The sequence below is a fragment of the Thalia democratica genome, chromosome 7 (genome assembly GCF_965202585.1).
Source record: "Thalia democratica chromosome 7, ktThaDemo2.hap1.1, whole genome shotgun sequence".
Taxonomy (NCBI): Eukaryota; Metazoa; Chordata; class Thaliacea; order Salpida; family Salpidae; genus Thalia; species Thalia democratica.
Genome location: NC_139171.1, coordinates 46,566,690 through 46,585,657, shown reverse-complemented (window position 1 = coordinate 46,585,657; position 18,968 = coordinate 46,566,690). Strand labels below are relative to the sequence as shown.

Below are 18,968 nucleotides of genomic sequence, written 5' to 3'. Positions count from 1 at the left end.
TTTGGTCAGAATTTAATATTTTAAGTTAGTGATTTTTCGTAAGTAATTTATACTTAACTTTGTTTACATTCGTTATCTAAGTTCTAAATTATTCATTACTTCATTGGAAATGTCTAATTTTCTACTCATATTTATTATAATTTCAAAAGTTATATATTTTAAATATATGTTTCTGGATGTTAATGGGTTAACACACTTCAACGGAGCTCTGTAAAAATAAATACTGTAAGAAAAGAATATAAGCTAAAGTAGGTATATATATGTGTATATTGAAATAAAAACAAGTACTGTAGATTATTCTAGATTAATGGCTAATAATATATACAATACATAATGTTAAAAAAGACTGTTATAAAACTATATTAAGCTTGTAATTAAGTCTAAATTAGTTAAAGTAAAATACAAAATAGAATAACAATCTAAAACAAAACTACTTACATGAACATCAAGAAATTACTGATTCAAAATGTTTAAACGTTGCTAATCATTGAAAAAACCATATAATATTTACGTAACGATATTACGCTTTTATATATTAACGTTTAAAACAAGTCGACTGACTATAAACTAGTTAATTTATTCCTTATGTTTAGAAAAGCACTTTAGTTTAAAAAAGCTTTTTTGCAACTATTTTAAAATAATAAGTAATTTATTGTAAACGAAAAGAAATAAAATAACAAACATTAACTACTGAATTAATAGATTAATCAATAGTTAAAGCAATTAATGCTATAGAAACTTGGGATAATATATATTTGTGAAATGTTTGTAATGATTAAATCTAAATAATAACGAAAGTAAAGTTAGATACAACTTAAAATAACAAATTGAACTTAAATTTTTTTAAATAACTACAAAAAAACTAAAATTGCTATTAAGCTTTTAAAGCCCTGACCAATAATTAAAATACAGCACCATACGTAAAAACACCACAACAACTTATTTTCTTATGCTTTATTTTAAAAATTTAAGTTCAATTTGTTGTTTTAAGTTGTATCTAACTTTACTTTTGTTATAATTTAGATTTAACCATTATTAATATTTCACAAATATATATTATCCAAAGTTTCTATACCTTTAGTTACCTTAACTATCAAATAATTTATTAATTCAGTAGTTAATGGTTGTTGTTTTATTTTTTTTAATTTACCTTAATATTTTAGATTTTTCGGAAACTATATTTAATTCTTTTAAGACTTTTTAATGCAAACTCATTGTTAGCAACTACCAAATGACTGCCGACACCAAAATTTGTTGATATAGTTTTATCGGATTTATTAATAATTGCAAAAGTTAGTACTGTAATAAATCTTGTGCATATTTAAGAAAAATTGCACAAAAAACATTTAAAAAAAAGTTATTTTAAAAAAGCTTTTAAAATAAACTATTTATGACATAAACCTGAGGCAGTTAGAGTATGTTAGTTTTTGTTATAATAAGTTGTTTTGTTAAAAAAACTATTGTTTGATTGAAAGTTTGACCAAAAAACTTCAACTTACTAAAAAGTCACGAATGGATTTTTTACCAAGTTCAAAATAAAGATATGGAAAATCTTTACAAAGTAAGTATTTTGATATATACACACTAGTTTAAAGGTTTACTTTTTTATATACACTTTTTTACATTTAATAAGCATTATTTATGAAAGTAATATATCTTAGGCTTTTTCATTTACAATACATTACTTATTATTTCAAAATAATTGCAAAAAAGATATTTTAAATTAAAGTACCTTACTATTTTTTCCGAACATAAAGAATAAATTAGTTAGTTTATAGTTAGTCGACTTGTTTTAAGTGTTATGAAAATGAAAGAAGTACTTCCTTAATTTTCATAGCTCCGTTGAAATGTATTAATTCGTTAACAACAGAAACATGTGTTAGTGTAATAAAAGAAGGATTCTGTATAAGTTGTTATTGTTATATATTCCAGTGAACTTGTTTCGCTAGGATTTTTTGTTAACAAACAATTAAAATTATATTTGAATAGTTATATTTTATATATAAATGTTTTTAACTGTGGCTGTTATCAAGATGATTTTGTTTAAGATAAACTTTTTTTTTGTTAAATTAAATGTTGGTAAGTGACTTTTTAGAAATATAATACTTATGTGTACAAAAGTGAATCAAGTATTTTTTACGCTTTTTTAGTAACATTTTTTTGCATGTAGGCTTAAATCAATGACATTTAATGTTTAATGTAGAGTAGATAGTTATTTATTTCACTTAAATTATCAGTAATTAATTTACCAATTATTCTATTTAGGAACATAAAAAAACTTGGTCTTTATTCAGGTAAGTATACACATTACTTTTTTACTTGATACGAGCTGACTTATTATTAGTATACTACCTGCTCAGCTGTAGATCCAAACTTTATACGGCTCTCCGAAATTCCCCAAACATTATACAGCTGAAGACGAATTTCAGCGAAAGTTTCGATTATAACCGCAATGAAAACGTTCTGTTGAAAGACTACTTAAACTATATCTGAAGTATTTAAGAGCCACCTAAAAATACTTTTCTGTGTACTATTTCACTAACTTTTATTGACCATGCAAGAAAAAGTATGAGTGAAACGAAATAGAAATATCCGTAAAACTGTCCAAAGCCGTCAATGCTTCTGTACATTACAAATACCCAGCCTTCTTGAGATGCCGCTTCGTAAACAGTTTTGATGCTAAAAACTGAATAACACATTGTTTTAAAAATAAAAGTTTTAAACTAATGTTTTAACAGCATACAATATAAAATCCAACAAACAAATTAAATTAAAAATAAACAAACTAATTAAGAAAACTGTGTTTATATTTTGAAGTTGTTTTTTTTATTTAGTTTAAAAAACGTTTTATAAAATTAAGCGAAAACATAAAACACTCTATTTTTTGTGTTTAGCAAGCCTTTTTTCACCAATATCTGTTTTATACCATTTTTATATTAGTTTAATGCAAATAATAAAAATTAGGTAGATTAGCAAAATCGCGCTCTAGAACAGTGGTACTCAAGGTAATTGAAGAATATGCACACTAAACTGGTAGAAATATTCATTGCACTTAAAATTTAAATTTAGTTAAGTACTATGTTTCATTGTTTTTTGTTGAAATAAGTTTTATTAGGAGAACAAAAAGTCACGTTTTTTTTTGATTTTTTTGTTGCCTAAAAAAAGTCAAATTATAACTAAAATTGCTGTCCGCAAACATTTTTATTTTGAATTTTGGCCCGCAACTAGCAAATGACTGCTGATACCAGAGTATGTTGATATATATTAACTTTTATCGGAAATAATAATTAATTGCAAAAGTTAGTTAATGTAATAATATTTGTGCATATTTAGAAAAAATTGCACGAAAAACATAAATAAATTTGTTTATTTAAAAAAGTTTGTAAAATAAACTACTTATGACGTAAACCTGAGGCAGTTGAAGTCTGTTACTTTTTGTTATAATAAGTTGTTTTATTAAAATTTTTATATTTCAATTGATAGTTGAACCAAAAAACTTCAACTTACTAAAAAGTCACGAATGGATTTTTTTACCATGTGCAAAATAAAGAAATGGAAAACCTTTACAAAGTAAGCATTTTGATTTATACACTTTAGTTTAAACGTTTACATGCATACATTTTTTACATATATAAAGCATTGATTTCTAATGAAGGTAATAAATCTTTGGCTTGTACAAAGCAAGGTTAAGTCTGGCTTTGTTCATTTTACCGATTTAAACTTTTTCTATAGACTGCGCTCGTTTGATCAGTTTTAGCCAGTATTTATTTCGGCCATCATCAACAAAGTTTAGATGTTATATGCCATCGATAATAAACAATGAAATTTACCGCAAGATCAACAACAACATCACCGGTCGTAGAATTGTCTCGGATGCTGTTGTTGTTGATCTTGCGGTAAAGTTCATTGTTTATTATCGATGGCATATAACATCTCAACTTTGTTGATGATGGTCGAAATAAATACTGGCTAAAACTGATCAAACGAGCGCAGCTATAATCTCGCAATAAGCTGACAATGTCTGAGACATTGGGCTGTGAATGATTTAGCTGTGTCATTTTTTCAACTTTACCCACAAACGGTCGCTTCAGTACTTTGTACTTAAGCCCGCTTGTTTAAGATCACAATAGCAGTTTCTCGCGACTATTCCTGCCTGATGAGTCCTAATAAAGACGAAACCGGTCGTAGGATTGTCTCGGATGCTGTTGTTGTTGAGCTTGCAGTAAAGTTCATTGTTTATTATCGATGGCATATAACATCTCAACTTAGTTTAATAAAGAAAGCGTACTGTTTAAATTTATTATTAACAAATATTTTAGTGAACTTGTTTCACTAAGATCTTTATTAGCAAACAATTAACTTTGTAATGATACGCTTATTAGAAAAAGTACAAAAAAGTTATTTATTTCTAAGAACGCTAAAATCAAAAGATATTACGTTACAATAGATAAGTTTTGTTGTTTTTTAAAGACACTTTTTTATATGGCAGAGTTGAATGATAGGGCTTGAGTTGACACTATATGTATTGAAAGTAACATGTTAAGGCTTCAGAGAACTGCTATCTTGTAAAAACTGTTTATCTCTCTTTATTATATTTAATTGCAAGTTTACATTTCTAATTTGTTTAATAATAAAATTTTGTAAAAATTAGTTGTTTATAATATACTAGTGATTTATTTAGTATGTTAGTGGTAATTTAAGTTATCTGTTTTTAAATATAATAATTTAGAATTATTAGATCCTGTTAAATGTTCATATTATTATTAGTATTTGTTATTGTTATTGATTCCATATATTTATATTCCCTATGTTGATATGCATATTTGATATTCTGATACTCTAATGTTGTCTAATATTCTAATAATGTTATCTTGTAAGTTATCTTAAAATGATCTCAAGTTACTCAGAGGCAGTATCTGTTCCGTCGTGGCTGCCAGGCCCTGCGAGAGGACAACTTAAAAAAATTATGTATACTTTTAACTCCTAAATAATTAAATGGTAAAATATAGAAGTAATGAGTATAAAAATACTTAGAAATAAAAAATAAATCAAAAAAATACTACTAAAGGTTTACTAGACATTGTTGAGTTTATTGTTAACTCTGGAATTAGAGCTAAAAATATAGGTATAAAAAAAGGTATAAATTAATAGTATAAATAATTAAAAAAAGATAAACTAAAAGAATAGCAAAAGTTAGTTGCACTTGCACTGCATAAAATAGATAGTTTAAAAAATATCGTTAAGTAATCTGGTTTACAAGCTTGTTAAGATTTTCTATGTGAAACAATTTAGAGAGTTTGGTTCATACGAACTGTTGTTTTTAGTTCTATGAAAACAATTTTTAGGAAAATTTTGTACTCACGAAGCTTTTATAAGATTTGAAAAGGTTAAAAATTTTAGAACTGAACGGAAAATGAAAAAAACTGATATGTTTAATACTTGAAAAAAAAAACGAAGCTATCTTGAATCTTATTCAAGCAAATGAAAAAAAAACACAAACAATGAAGTTTAAAGAATTATTTAACCATAGTTAGTTTTTGTTTTTTATAAATATGACGTTTTTTAAGCACTTTTAGACTAAAGAAGTAGAGCCGATAAGTTTTTTTTTTATCTATTATGCAAATTTTAGATATTTTTACTATTTAAAGCTTTTGATTTTTACCTTACTAAATAATACATAATATTTTGAATTATTCAAGTTGACAAAACTATTTTCTAGTTGCAGTACTCAAGAAAAATATAAAAAATACAAAAGCTGTACTTATTAGAATATTACAATAAAAAAAAGACATCAAATTTATTAAAAAGTAAGGATGAAACCTCTTTAACTTTGAAGTACACAAAAAAATAAGTGTTTTTTTATACTAGTTTTTTGGTTTATTATGTTTTTTTAAACAAGCAACTTTTTAATGGTTACCTTTATGTTTTTTTCTAAAAGTTGTTTTTTAAATTATTTTTATCTACAATCTTTAAACTTTCAGATTAAATCTCACTGTCGATTTTATGCATCATAGGTGGCAAAACTTTTTCATTTTTGATTTTTTAAGACTTTTAGATCTAAAAGCTAAACTATGTTAAATTTAGAAAAGCATTCATTAATTTTGACTCTGTACAGTTGAAGTTCTAATAGTTGTAAACACGATCTAAAATATTTTTTTCCAATGTAAACTTTATGAATTTTTATTTATAAGATAACTTAAATATAAGATTTATAAAAATTTGTATTTTATCTAGTGTTATATTGTTTTAAAAATATGTATTAAAGTATTATTGATGATAGTAATTAACTTTGATAGGTGGTCCATTAGCAAATTTTATATTAATAATCTAAATGGTTTTGATTTAAATTCTGTTTGTAACGACGTTACAAACTGTATAAAAAAAAGTTTAACTTCAAGGTTCTCTTTATTGGTAGAGTTGCACTTTTGAATTTGTCCACGCAAAAATTCAAAAGTTATCAGCTTATTAAAGGACAACAAATATTTTTGCTAACATTCGTACACCCCTAACAAGTTTCGTTAACCCCAAAGTATGTTTATTGCACACTGTTAAGACCACTGCTCTAGAAGAAAACAAAAATGATGATATATAAAGCTAAACTTTTATTTTTATTTTTGTTATTATTTAATTATTTGTTTTACACAGTATTATTGGATAAAAACTTACAAGACTGCTGATTTCGGAATATAAACTTTTATTGAATTTTTAAACTTAAGTTTTATGTCTATGGTTTTTTATAATCAATTTCTCAAGTTTAAATTCATAGTACATTTAAATTCAAAACGCATAAACGTATAATACAGAATGTAATCAAAGTTATCACTGAGATTGATAAGTAATGAAAAATTATACAAATTTGTCTAATCTACTTTTTTTTGGAAGCTAACATCATTTACTAGTCAACTTTTTTTTGTGTCTCGGGTTTAATTATAAGAAAAAATAATAATTTTTAGGTTTTTCTTAAATATTTAAATCAACAAAAATAAAGAAAAAGTTTGTAAATGTAGACTTGTATTTATAAAAATCTAAAATAAACTAAAGTACATAAAATGCATTAAACTCTCTATGAATTCTAAGTTTTTTGCTTAAAACTGTTTATTGAAGCCTCAATATAAAGAAAAGAGTTGTTTTCTTACTCCATATTACTTTTTTCTTCATAAGTTTAATGATTAACAGTATAATAAATACAATGTTACTTAAAAGAATTTTTTTAAATTAACACATTGAGGTTTAAATTTTTAATTAATATTTATTACAGCAAAAGTATCATCTATTTTTTCGAAAATTTCTTTTAAACTACTATTTTCATATGTTTATAACAGTTTTTATAACAAACAACGCTAAATGCTTTAGTTCTTTTTTTCTAAATATTAAAATATCTTTTATTTTGTCTTTAAAAAAAAAATTCCAAGAAATAGTAAATCTTAATTGTGAATGTATGTTTCTTTTGTTTAATAACTTTTGTTTTGTTTTCTAGTAGATTAATTAATCAGAAATAAAAAATCTAACCATTAATTTAATTTTTATATACAACTTATAACTTAAATTTTTAAAAATTTGTTTATCAACAAGTTCTTTGTGAATATTCATAGTATTATCTTTTATTTTTGGCTTATCAACAAGTTCTTTGTGAATATTCATAATATTATCTTTTAGTATGCCTATTTATAAAGCGTTAAGTGAAAGAAGGACAGGAAAAAAAAACATCTAGGATTTTATAAAAAGTATATGTCCACTACTTTTACTGTCAGCTGGCAGTTTACTCTTATTTATTTTTATAACAGAACACGTTAATATTGAAAATTACGAAAACCTGTTTTTTATAGGGTAAGTAATATACAGAAATATAACAGGAAATTTAATATAACAAAACAAAATAAAGTCAGTGAATACTTTACAAATAAAGTCTGAGAAGATCAAAAATTTTGGTTGACTTATGTTTATATTAGTTTTAATTTTAAAAGTTATACGATCAAATACTTAGAGTTTATTAATTTATACTATTTTTCATGAACAAAACTATGATCAAAATAATAAACTAACTAATTACAAATAACAACAATAAACAGACAAAGTTTGTTTTTGTGAACATTTCTTTATGCATAAAACCCAGTGTAAATAATAAACTCGTAAAAGTATTAAATTGTCTTATTTCTATTTTTTGCTCCTAACCAGTAGATATCTGTTTATAGAATAACAACTAGCTATAAGAGCTTTTATTAATTTTATTATTAAAAACTTTTCAATTACTTAAATAAATAATTAGCGTATTATTAATGCTGAAAAGTAATTATTTGTCCTAACTCACAAAGATTGTCAAAGCAACCACTGTAGCCTCTTTCCTCAACGTTTAAAGTTAAGGCTGCGCACTTAAACATTTTCGGACAAGTTTTCAAGTCTTCTTCACCTTTGCAATAAGTATCAGGAATTGTTAAATAGCTCCAGGTTGCGTTGCTAGCAAAATTTTAACTAAACTGTTATGATCATTTTGTGTTAAATTAACTAAACGTTTTTTTAATAATTTTTTCGACTTAAAGGACAAATTTATTGATAATTTAAAACGAAAAAATATTTCTTAAAACTAAAATTATCAGTTCAAATAAGCTAATTAATTTTCAAACTACTTGAATTTAGAGTAGTTTTGATTTGTATTTACACAATGGTACTGGTTAGAGGCACCAAACAACTGTACTCCGAGAATTCCATACAGAAACAAGAAAAATGCTAGAAATATTGTTACTCCTCCTATTTGTTGGGTTGCTCTTCGTCTGTTTACAAAAAAAAAATACTAAACTTTTTAATTTTAGATCATGTCTTAATTTTTTTGATAAAAAACAAACATCAAAAAGATAAATGTAGGTAATGTTATTTGCCAAATAAACAAAGTATTAAATGTTGCAGTGGAGTTGTTATTATTAAAAACTAGCAAAAAAAAATAGTAACAATATATCTTTTTTAATTGAAACAATAATTATTTATTAAATGTAGTTATACTTGAACTAACACAAGTATCTAAAAACTTAATTTTTAAATGATTTTTTTTAAACAATAAGATTTATGAAAATCTTCTCTAGAAATAACATTTTTTTTTGCAATAATTCTTTTTAGTGAATGATTTATCAAAGTATTTCTTAATGTGTTTCTAACAACTATAATTTTTTTTGTCATTTAATTTTAGTTAAAATTTTTACACATACAAGCAGTGGCGTAGCGTGGTGTTTCGGTCAGGGGGTGCGCGAATTTTTATCAAAAAGTCTCCTAAATTAAAACGTTTGTAATTAGCTTTTAAAAGATCTTTTTATAAGTAATACTAAGTAATTTAAGTTCGAAGTAACTGTTTTAAAGAATACTTATATATTACAAAATTAAACAATCAAAAAAAAGTATAAATTTCATTAGAATTACTTATACTTGCACAAATGTAAACTTACTAAATACAAATTGTTTTCACTACTTACAGTAAACTTTCTATTTTTAAAAATGAATATTTTCAATAAAACAAAAGTCTGTTAATATACAATACAACAGTGATAACAACACTTCATTGCACATAATAAACAAAATTACACAGAAGTTGAAATAGACCAACTTTATAACTCTTATTACAATTTATTACAACTTTGTAAAATAGTTAAAAGTATACATTTAAATTTAATTTATCTGATTGTATTTGTTTAAAATAAAAATCACAAACAAAGTTTATTTCTCATTGGCCGACACGCTTTTTCTTGTATGTTTACAAGAATAAACAACAGAAAACTAGCAGTAGTCTTAACATTTATTGTAGCATAAAAAAAAACTTGTAAAATTGTTTAATTTTCCTTTAAGCGTGACGTATTTTTGTAAACTTTTTGTAGAAAAATATGTCAAAGGGTTATACTACTGCGGTGCACTAATTAGTTGCGTACTTTTTGAGTCTAAATTCTTATGAAGTTAATAAAGTTATAAAAATTTTCCTTATGGAGTTTTTCATTAACATCGGTGCGTACTTTCGCTTGCGCACCGAATCAGTATATTGGGTAATTTCCCTAACTTGTGACTAGTTGGTATTCAAAATTTCGTTAAATTTTCGAATACTAGAAAAACATAGTTGAAAAAAGGCAAACTAAGCAGAAAAAATAAATAATAATGGATAAAAATTTTACATTCTTTTTTTAAACTTTTTTTCTTTTTTTTGGGTGGCACGCATGCGCCAGTGTCCCTCCCAACGCTACGCCACTGCATACAAGTATAGAAGCCGTTATTCTCTTACTTTTCATTTCTAACTTGCGTTCATTCCTTATGTGTACTCTTTTAGCTTGATCATTTATAGCATTTACTTTTCTAGTTTGCACGTTTTTAGTTTTTTTTATTACAAAATATTTTTTAACCTTAACCTTTCTACCTTAGTATGTAACAGACCCAGCCTAATTAGGGTCTTACCTTTAAGGGTAGTAGCTTTGCTTCTTTTTTAGCAACACCTTTAGAGCGTTTAACTATATAAGTACTATCTTAGTCACTTATAACACAACTATTATTACATTTTATTAATAGTTATTTACTGCTAAAAATATATATAATATTCTAGCATTAACTGTGACTAAGTGTTTATTTAACAAAGCAAATACAACATACACTAACTAAGTTTTCTTAACAACTGATAACACAAATCAAAAACTTTACTTTTACAAGTATTTACATTGCGAAAAAAAAAATTGACTTTAAAATAGTATTCAAGATAAACTTAATAAACATTCAATTTAACGTATGTTCTAATTATTGCTTATATGATTAAAGCCAATTGTAAAACTTATTGATTTTTTATCAGTTTTTCTAATTGCTGTAGTGTGTATGTATTTATTTTTATGTTTTTAGTTATGTATCTGCTATGTAACACTATATTCATCACTCATTTGTTGAGCCTAGTTTATATAAATTAGCTAAAGTACTATTTACTATTAGTTAGGTTTAAATTTAACTATGATCAATAGTTTGTATGTTATATACATTACATTTAAGTAATCTAGCTTATCCAATAATAGGGTTATAATGACAAAGATCGTAAAAGTCAAACCTTGTAAAAAAAATAAAAAACTATTTAATGGTTTTTAGTTTAATATTTGCTTACATTAAAATACTCGCGAGTCTTCCACTTTCTAGTTGAAATCTAAGACAATATCGAAAGACTCTGAGTAGAATAAAAGCCCTCATAACTCTGACCACTGTTACTATAAGAAGTAGCGAAGGTTCTTCTTCTATTTTTTTTGACTGTGTTATTTCATAAATCTGAAAGTTTGTTTAAGGTTATGTTTAAATTAATAATTATAACTTTTACTATTAAATTACTGTATTAAAAAATATTTAACTAAAATACCTTATAACTTAGTAAAATGCTTAAAAATCAAAAAAATCAGAGGACTACAGTACACGATTATCTTCTTATATTTGTTTAGATTTAGAAGGACTTATCATATATCTTTTGGACTCCGCTTAATTTTTTTTTCAAAAATTTCCCTTGATTTAGTAAACTAAATTTTTTTTAACGTACGCCGAAAACCGTACACAAAAATAAAAAACTTTTAGGTATTCTAAACCTGAAACGCTATAGAAACAAGTAGCGTAAGAAGCATAACCAAGTCAAACATTTGCCATCTATTTTCTAAAAACGGTTTTCTTCCCTGTCAATAAAAAAAGTATTTTAGATTTTTTTTTGTTAACTTGCCTGGATAATATTAAATTTTGAATTTAAAAAACTTAGTTTACTAATAAAAATACAAGGTATAAAAAGTTTGTATGTAACTTATTAACTATAGTTTAGTTAGCTTTTACTTTTTTTTAAACGCAACATATATATATCAAAACTGAACTTTATTTCTAAACTTACATTTAAGTTATAGTATTCTTATTTTTATATTTTAGAAAATAACTATTTTTTGTCATCATTTGTACGAAATATGACTACAACTATATTTTGTAATGATAAATTTTTTTTAGTTTTGCTTATAAAGCAGAGTCAAGTTAATCTTTAAAAAAAATGTTGTAAAAAAAAGCCTGGTACAAGCTAATAGTTCATCTTTATTTTGTCTATAAAATTTGTTTGAACCTAAAAGAAATATCATATTAAAACAAAAACAACCTTCAATATAAGATAATGATACAGCTTCATAACAACTTCAATACATAGTACAGCGCAAGTAGCTACATCAACAATCAAAGTAATCATACGAAGAGATGGTATAGCTTCAAATGTGTTCGGTGTATTACAGCTGATTGATACAAAGCTAACAAATGAACATAGCACAAAAATTCTTTTCACAATCTTCATTTCCGTAAAATATAGTTTTGTAAAAATAAAGTCAAATAAAATAAAAATTTCAGTTTTTTAACAAATGTTTAATCAAAATTAACTTGAGTTACAAGTTAAATGTTTTTTTCTAAACTACTGACTACAAAATGGTATATACTGTACTACTTTGTGTAAAACCTTGTATACTATACTTTTACTATACTTTTAAATGAATTAAAACATATGAATAATAAAAATTAAGTATATAAAAAATATTTTTTCTACAATTTTATTACATCTGTTCCAACGCTTTAAGAATCTCTTCAGAGCAAAAATAAAGTTTTATTAGCAAAATTTAAAAAAACTTACAAAATTACATAACATTTCAAATAGATTTGAATATATTTTATTTGCATATTTCAAAAAAAAATTTTGTACAAAAAAATCTATAATTTGTTTTGTATTGTTCTTGTTGTAAAATATTAAATAGTTACTACATAGGTGTTTCTGATAAAAACTACAATAATAAAGCTTTATTACTTACTTTAACGTAAAAGTTATTTGAAATATTTTGATCTTCTATATCAGACACTGAGTACCAACCAGAATGACATTGTTGATCAGGTGACATCATTTTGATTAGTTTTTGATATCATAAGTTCTTAAACATAGTTTTATGGTAGCACTGTACTTGAAATAGTGGATTGGTTAATATTTAGAATAGCATATTAACATTACCTGTAATTTGATATTACAAAAACAGTTTTAAAAAAGTTCAAGTTCATGTTTGTACAATTACAGATGTCTAAATAATTTTTAATTTTTTTATCAGTTTATTAGTTTAAAAACTAGTCTTCTGAAAATAAAAAAATAATTTGCTGTTTTAGCTACACATAATATCAACAGAAATACATAAACAAACCTAAAAATAAATGTATACAGTGTACAAACTTAAATGTTGTAAATAAGCTTGGTAAGTTTTAATTTACATTAATTTTTAAATTACACTTAGTAAGTTTTTTTTTTCTAATGAATACAAATAGATAACCTTTAAAAAATAATTTAATGTTTTACTTAAAGTTTTTTTTATTGAAAATTTAAGAAATTGAAGTTTTAACTAGTTGCATCGAAGCAACTGTTTTCAAATTTCAAAACGAACTAGCTTCTAAGTAAATATGAATTGAAAAAACAGTCAAAAATCACTCTTTTAGCAGCTTATGTAAACATAATAATGTTAAATTAAAACCACTACTAAAGAAAATTGAAAAGCTAGATTTGTTAATTAAATTCTTTATAAAAAGTCGAATATTTAAGTGGACGTCATTGGTACTTACGATAAAATGTATAAATTGTTTCTTAAAACTAAGTCAACTGTTAAAAACGTAACTAATCAAAAATAAATTCTACATATACTTTTTAATAGTTTTAACTATTTTTAAGTTAGCGTTTTGTTATATTGAATTACTAACCATTAAAACTATCATTTTTCTTTATTTACAAAAATGTGAGCAAAGTAAGCTACATTTTCTAAAAATCGATTTTTATTTTCTATGAATCTCCCTTTTTACGTTATTTTTTTCTAACTCTCTTCTGCAAAGCTTTCAAACAAATTAAGTAATAAAAGTATAAGTTACTACTCTTATCTTTCTTAATTTTTCAGCTTATATCATTATTAAAGTTTAAGACTTATCTAAACTTGATTAATATAACTGTATAAATAAAATTTATAAACTATGAAAATTACACATACTTTGTTAAACAAAACTAAAAATTAAAGAAAAAAATAATTTAAGTTAGGTAAAAATTATTTTCATTTAGACTTTCTAGTAAAAAAAAACATACTGAAACCTTATGATTATTTAAACTACAAAATGCTGATTTTTTTATTATTAAAATGATAAAGGTAAGGAAGTATTTTTGTTTAGAAATAATAAGGTTTAAATTAGAACTTTAGGTAACTGGTAACTTTATTCTATTTTGATTTAAAATTTTTTTTATAATTTACAATAAAATCAGTTATATAAGTACCAACTAAATTTAAACTATATACATATATAAAAGTCCGCATCTGTCTACAATACTTTCTTCTGCACAAAGTAATTTAAAACTTAAAATATTTATTGTTTTCCGAATAAAACATATGTCTTTTTTATTTATAAGTTGTAAACCCTTAGAAATTATAAAAAGCAAGCTAGTTAAAGAGATAATTACAGTAATATAATTAATTTTTTGTTTTAAAATTTGGAATGTATTTATTTGTAGAAATAGTACAACGAATGAAAAGTTAATTCAAAATGTGTTTGTTTTAAATATATTACTTGTTAGTATTTATACATAATCTATAGATTTAAACTTGTGTTTCTACTTACTTTTTTAACCTTAAAAAATGTTAACAACTAAACTTTAATAAAAGTAATTGGTGATTTTTACTACATTCTAGTTCTTAACTTATATTTATTTTTTAAATTTTAAGTTATGAAGTAAAAATTTTTACAATTAAAACATGTTTACTATAAAATTTAAAAAATAATAACAATTTAACTGAACCGCACGACAATCTAAAACAATTTATGCGATATTCTGCGAATTCGTTTTGTTGTCATTAAGACTCAACCGTTGCATCAATCAAACTAGACGTGGTTTAGTACCTTCTCACTAAAACAAGGTTTTCAAAATTGGCGGATTTTGGCAGTCCAAGGGAAATACTAGTAAAGGGACGAAAAAGTAAAAGGGTAAATGACTAGTATATGGGCGATATATTTTGATATTTCGTCAACTTACCCGTGAACAAATGTTGAGTGATAACCAAATTTGTTGACTGATACAACGGTTCATCGTGACTATGTCTGCCTGATGAGTCCTAATGAGGACGAAACTAAGTCGCAGTTTGTCACGTGGATGTAAACGAAACTAGTTTGCAGATTGCGCATGAAATTTTTTTAATGTTTTTTTTTTGCTTTATTTAATGGTTCAAAAATCTTGGTTTTGCTAATGATTGTTATAAATTTACAATTAATTTTTTGTAAATATCTGTGTGTGATTGGAAAGCAATCTTGAATTGTTTTTAAAGTAGAAACTTTTATTCAAAATTCATTGTGTGAGTATTGTACTAAGTTAAGATATATAACACTTTTGTAAAGTAAAAGTCTGTTTTCTTAAACTAAACTTGTTTTAGCATATTTTATTTATTTCTATTTTTTATCGCTGCTTTCAATTTAAAAAAAAAATTAAGTGTTTTCTTATAACTGCACTAACAAAATTAAAACTTAAACTTTCCTTTGAAACTTTATTTTTTATTTTATTTAATGTGTTTTAATTCTTTTTTTTTGCTTTAGTTTAAATTTTATATATGGTCTTTATTTAAAAGTACAAATTTGCCATTAATGGAGGCGTTTTATTTGACGAGTTGAACTTTTTTTTATTAAAACTAAAACTTACTTAAGATTTAAAGCTATATGTAAAGCTTCTTTGAAGGTTATACTAATTTTCTAAATTTTTTACCAGTAAGTAGTGATCTTCATAAATTATTCACACATAAATTATATTAGTATTGTACGAATTACTTGACAAAGGAATTTCTTATACAAAAATTAAATTATTAGAAACTAACATATTTTTACTTTAAAAATTACGTTTTTTTTTGTAAGTTATTAAAATATATCTAATATTTACATACTGTTTCAATATTATTCACTATAAGTTTGTAGAAACAAATTCTTTTTTATTGATGTTAAAAAACTATTAAAATATTTTCATTAGTAGACAATTGTTTTGTTATTACTAAAATCTAAAATTAACTCAAGTAAAATAATAGCAACGGGTATTTTCAAATTTTGAAAAACAAAAAAAAAATTATATCTTAATAAAAAATCAATAGTGGAAAATTATGAAAAACTTATTGGTTTTAATTAAAGGTTATCGATAAATGCATTGCATTTTCATTGAAGTATAAAAATTTTCGATACACGCTTTTCAACTACTATTGTGTAAAAATAAGCTATAAAATGAAATATTACCGTTTATTAAAGTTTGATAATAAATACGTCATGATTAGTTTTAATAAAAAATCTGAAATAAATACTATTTAGATAAGAAATTTGTGAAATTAAGTTTACTTGACTTTTTAAGCATAAATTAGTAAATAGAAACTTAAGGTGGTAAATGATATTACAATAAAGTATTGTATACAAGTTTCAAACTTATATAAACGTAAGTAATACTAATGAAAAGCTATGCAAACGTTTGAAATAAAATATAATTATAGGAATTTAGTTAATGTATTTATTTAAAATGAATAAAGCTATAGTATTAAAGATTTAAATTTTCAGAACAATTACACTAAAATAAAGTTAAGCAATCAAAAAACAGTTTAAAAGTAAACAAAATAAAAAATTTTGAAATTAAATTTAAAAATACTATAAAAGTTTATACAAGTTAGTATTGTAAACAAACTTTTGTTTAAAAAGCTTAGGCTTATAGGTTTTTATAAAAAGAGATTCTAAAAACTTAAATGATATATGTTACGTCCTTTAGTTAAAATTGTAAAATTGTTGTCATTATAATGATTGAGCATTCCGGGTAGTTTAGTAAACGATCTCTAATTGCCAAAGGACTTTTGGTAGATTTATTTCTTCTGTTGGCCATACAGTTTCTGAGGGATTTTGATACATGCTGATCCCTTCTCAGATGGAATCTCTGATAAGTTCTCCCAATGCAACACTGTCACAGTGACACTTAAATTGATAGATAAAATCATCTTTTCAGGATCGAGAGTAACATCTTTAAATATTCAATTTAAAGGTTTTCTAGTGGAGTGACTAATTCGAAGATTAACTGCTCCAAATCTACTATTGACTGTGTGTTTTATCTTATTTTCCATGAATTTCTAAGAAATTGCAATGTATTTGTCGATATTTTTTATTAAAATTTTGTAATCCAAAAAAGTTATTTATTGTTTTTAATTTTTGGAACAAAACATTACACTGCCTTATTAGTTTTAATTTTATTTACAAGGTTTAAAAGTTTAAGATTTATTCATTTAAATCAGTTGTTCTGAGATATTTAATTATCTTTGCTTTTCATAGTTTATGATCAAAGAAAAAAATTTGCATACTAAATCATAAGCAATATTCTTATTTTGAAACATATTTCTGTCTGTGATTTAGTTGTTAGTGTCTATTAAATATACGTTTAAACTTATTTAGAACTAACATAAACCTTAAGTTAGAAAATATTTTTTTTAATATTTACCCAGAAAAAAAAAATTAACTTCTCATTAAAAAATTTATATACAGTAAATAAAAATGTACTCTTGAAAAAACATAAAGAAAAACAGATTTATTATACAAATAGTTGAATTGTCAAAACGAAAAAAAAAACTTTTTTCTAAATAAAGCATTGTAAAATAAAATATGTTAGCACTGTTAAAATTAAAAAGAGAAATGGTATTTTTTTAAATCCTAAAAATTAAAAACTTAAGTAGTACTCACATTATATTTAAAAAATTTATGAAATAAAATAAAGTCGCGTTGTTTTTTCTTTAAAAATACTAATAAAGTATTTAAATACCACTTGCAACTTAATAAAAATACATTTTTCATTTTCAAAAATTTTATAAAACTTAAAACTTTTTGAACCAACATGATTCTTTATCAATAGTTAAACGAAGTGTAATACAGTTTCAAACATTGATATAAAATTTATTAAGTTGTAAGTGGTATTAAAATACAACAAAAAAAATTCCGACAATAGAACCAAGAAAGTAGTTTGAAATTTTATTATACTCTAAATAATAAAGTTATAGTTTTTGAAAATCATAAAAAAACATAATAAATGCACACATTTAAACATAAATAAAAAGTTGTATAAGCGTATAATATAATATAAATTTAAACTTTATTTATGGATCAACTTTAGTCAATTGGTTTGAGAATTTAAAATACCCTTAATTTTATATCAATTTCAGCAGAAAGACAAACGAACAGGCAGTTCTAAAACTAAACAGAAAATGCTATTTGGTTATTGTATAAAAGGTACAAAATTGAAAAAAAAAAGATTATAAAAGGTGCATCCAACATAGCTAAAAGTTAGTTATAAAGCTTTCCACACAAAGAGTTGCAGTTAAGGTTTACTATTAACACCATTTAGAACCCAGTTATAGTTTAGTTTTAAAAAAAGAAAAAAATTCTCCAAAATAACATTAAAGTTGGCTTCAATTCTTTAGAAACAGTTTACTTTACTCGTAAAACAAATATAGTATAAAAGCAAATATTGAAAACTACTTTTAAAAAAATTTGGGCTTATAAACACTTTCTAATAAACTAGTCAAAATGATAGATAAACTAACTTCTAACTAGTTTTTTTTTAAATGATCTTACAATTATTAATCTTAAGTAAAAAATATGAAAATAAAAGAAGCTAGTGTGTTATTTATAAATAAGATTTCAGAAAAAATTTAAAACATCAAATTTATTCACAAAAAATATTTAAACTTAACTAATAAAAGTTATGAACATAATTAGTTTGTTTTCAATAAGTGCAGGATTATATATTTATTACTAAAAGTATTATGATCGTTTAGTAATAGTATTAAATAAAAGATTTTTGGTTTTTTAAGGCCAGAAGGTTTTTTTGTACACTAGGTCCTAGGACCATTTATTTTGAGCGTTTTTTTTGCCCCTCAATAAGCAATATAAAAACTGAT

General features: G+C 23.7%; 1 protein-coding gene across 1 annotated transcript in view; it reads right to left on the bottom strand.

The window, feature by feature from the left end:
* The window catches only part of LOC145841447 (sodium leak channel NALCN-like), a 40,487-nt gene extending 29,276 nt beyond the window's left edge, over positions 1-11,211 (bottom strand). Inside the window, exons 1-5 of the mRNA XM_082948809.1 lie at positions 11,108-11,211; positions 8,644-8,768; positions 8,309-8,458; positions 2,544-2,686; positions 2,353-2,463 (exon numbers count right to left, since the gene is read on the bottom strand). Of these exons, the coding sequence (XP_082804935.1) occupies positions 2,353-2,463; positions 2,544-2,686; positions 8,309-8,458; positions 8,644-8,768; positions 11,108-11,190 (612 nt within the window). The 5' untranslated portion in view covers positions 11,191-11,211. The remainder of the gene's footprint in view (positions 1-2,352; positions 2,464-2,543; positions 2,687-8,308; positions 8,459-8,643; positions 8,769-11,107) is intronic.
* Between the last annotated feature and the right edge of the window lie 7,757 nt (positions 11,212-18,968).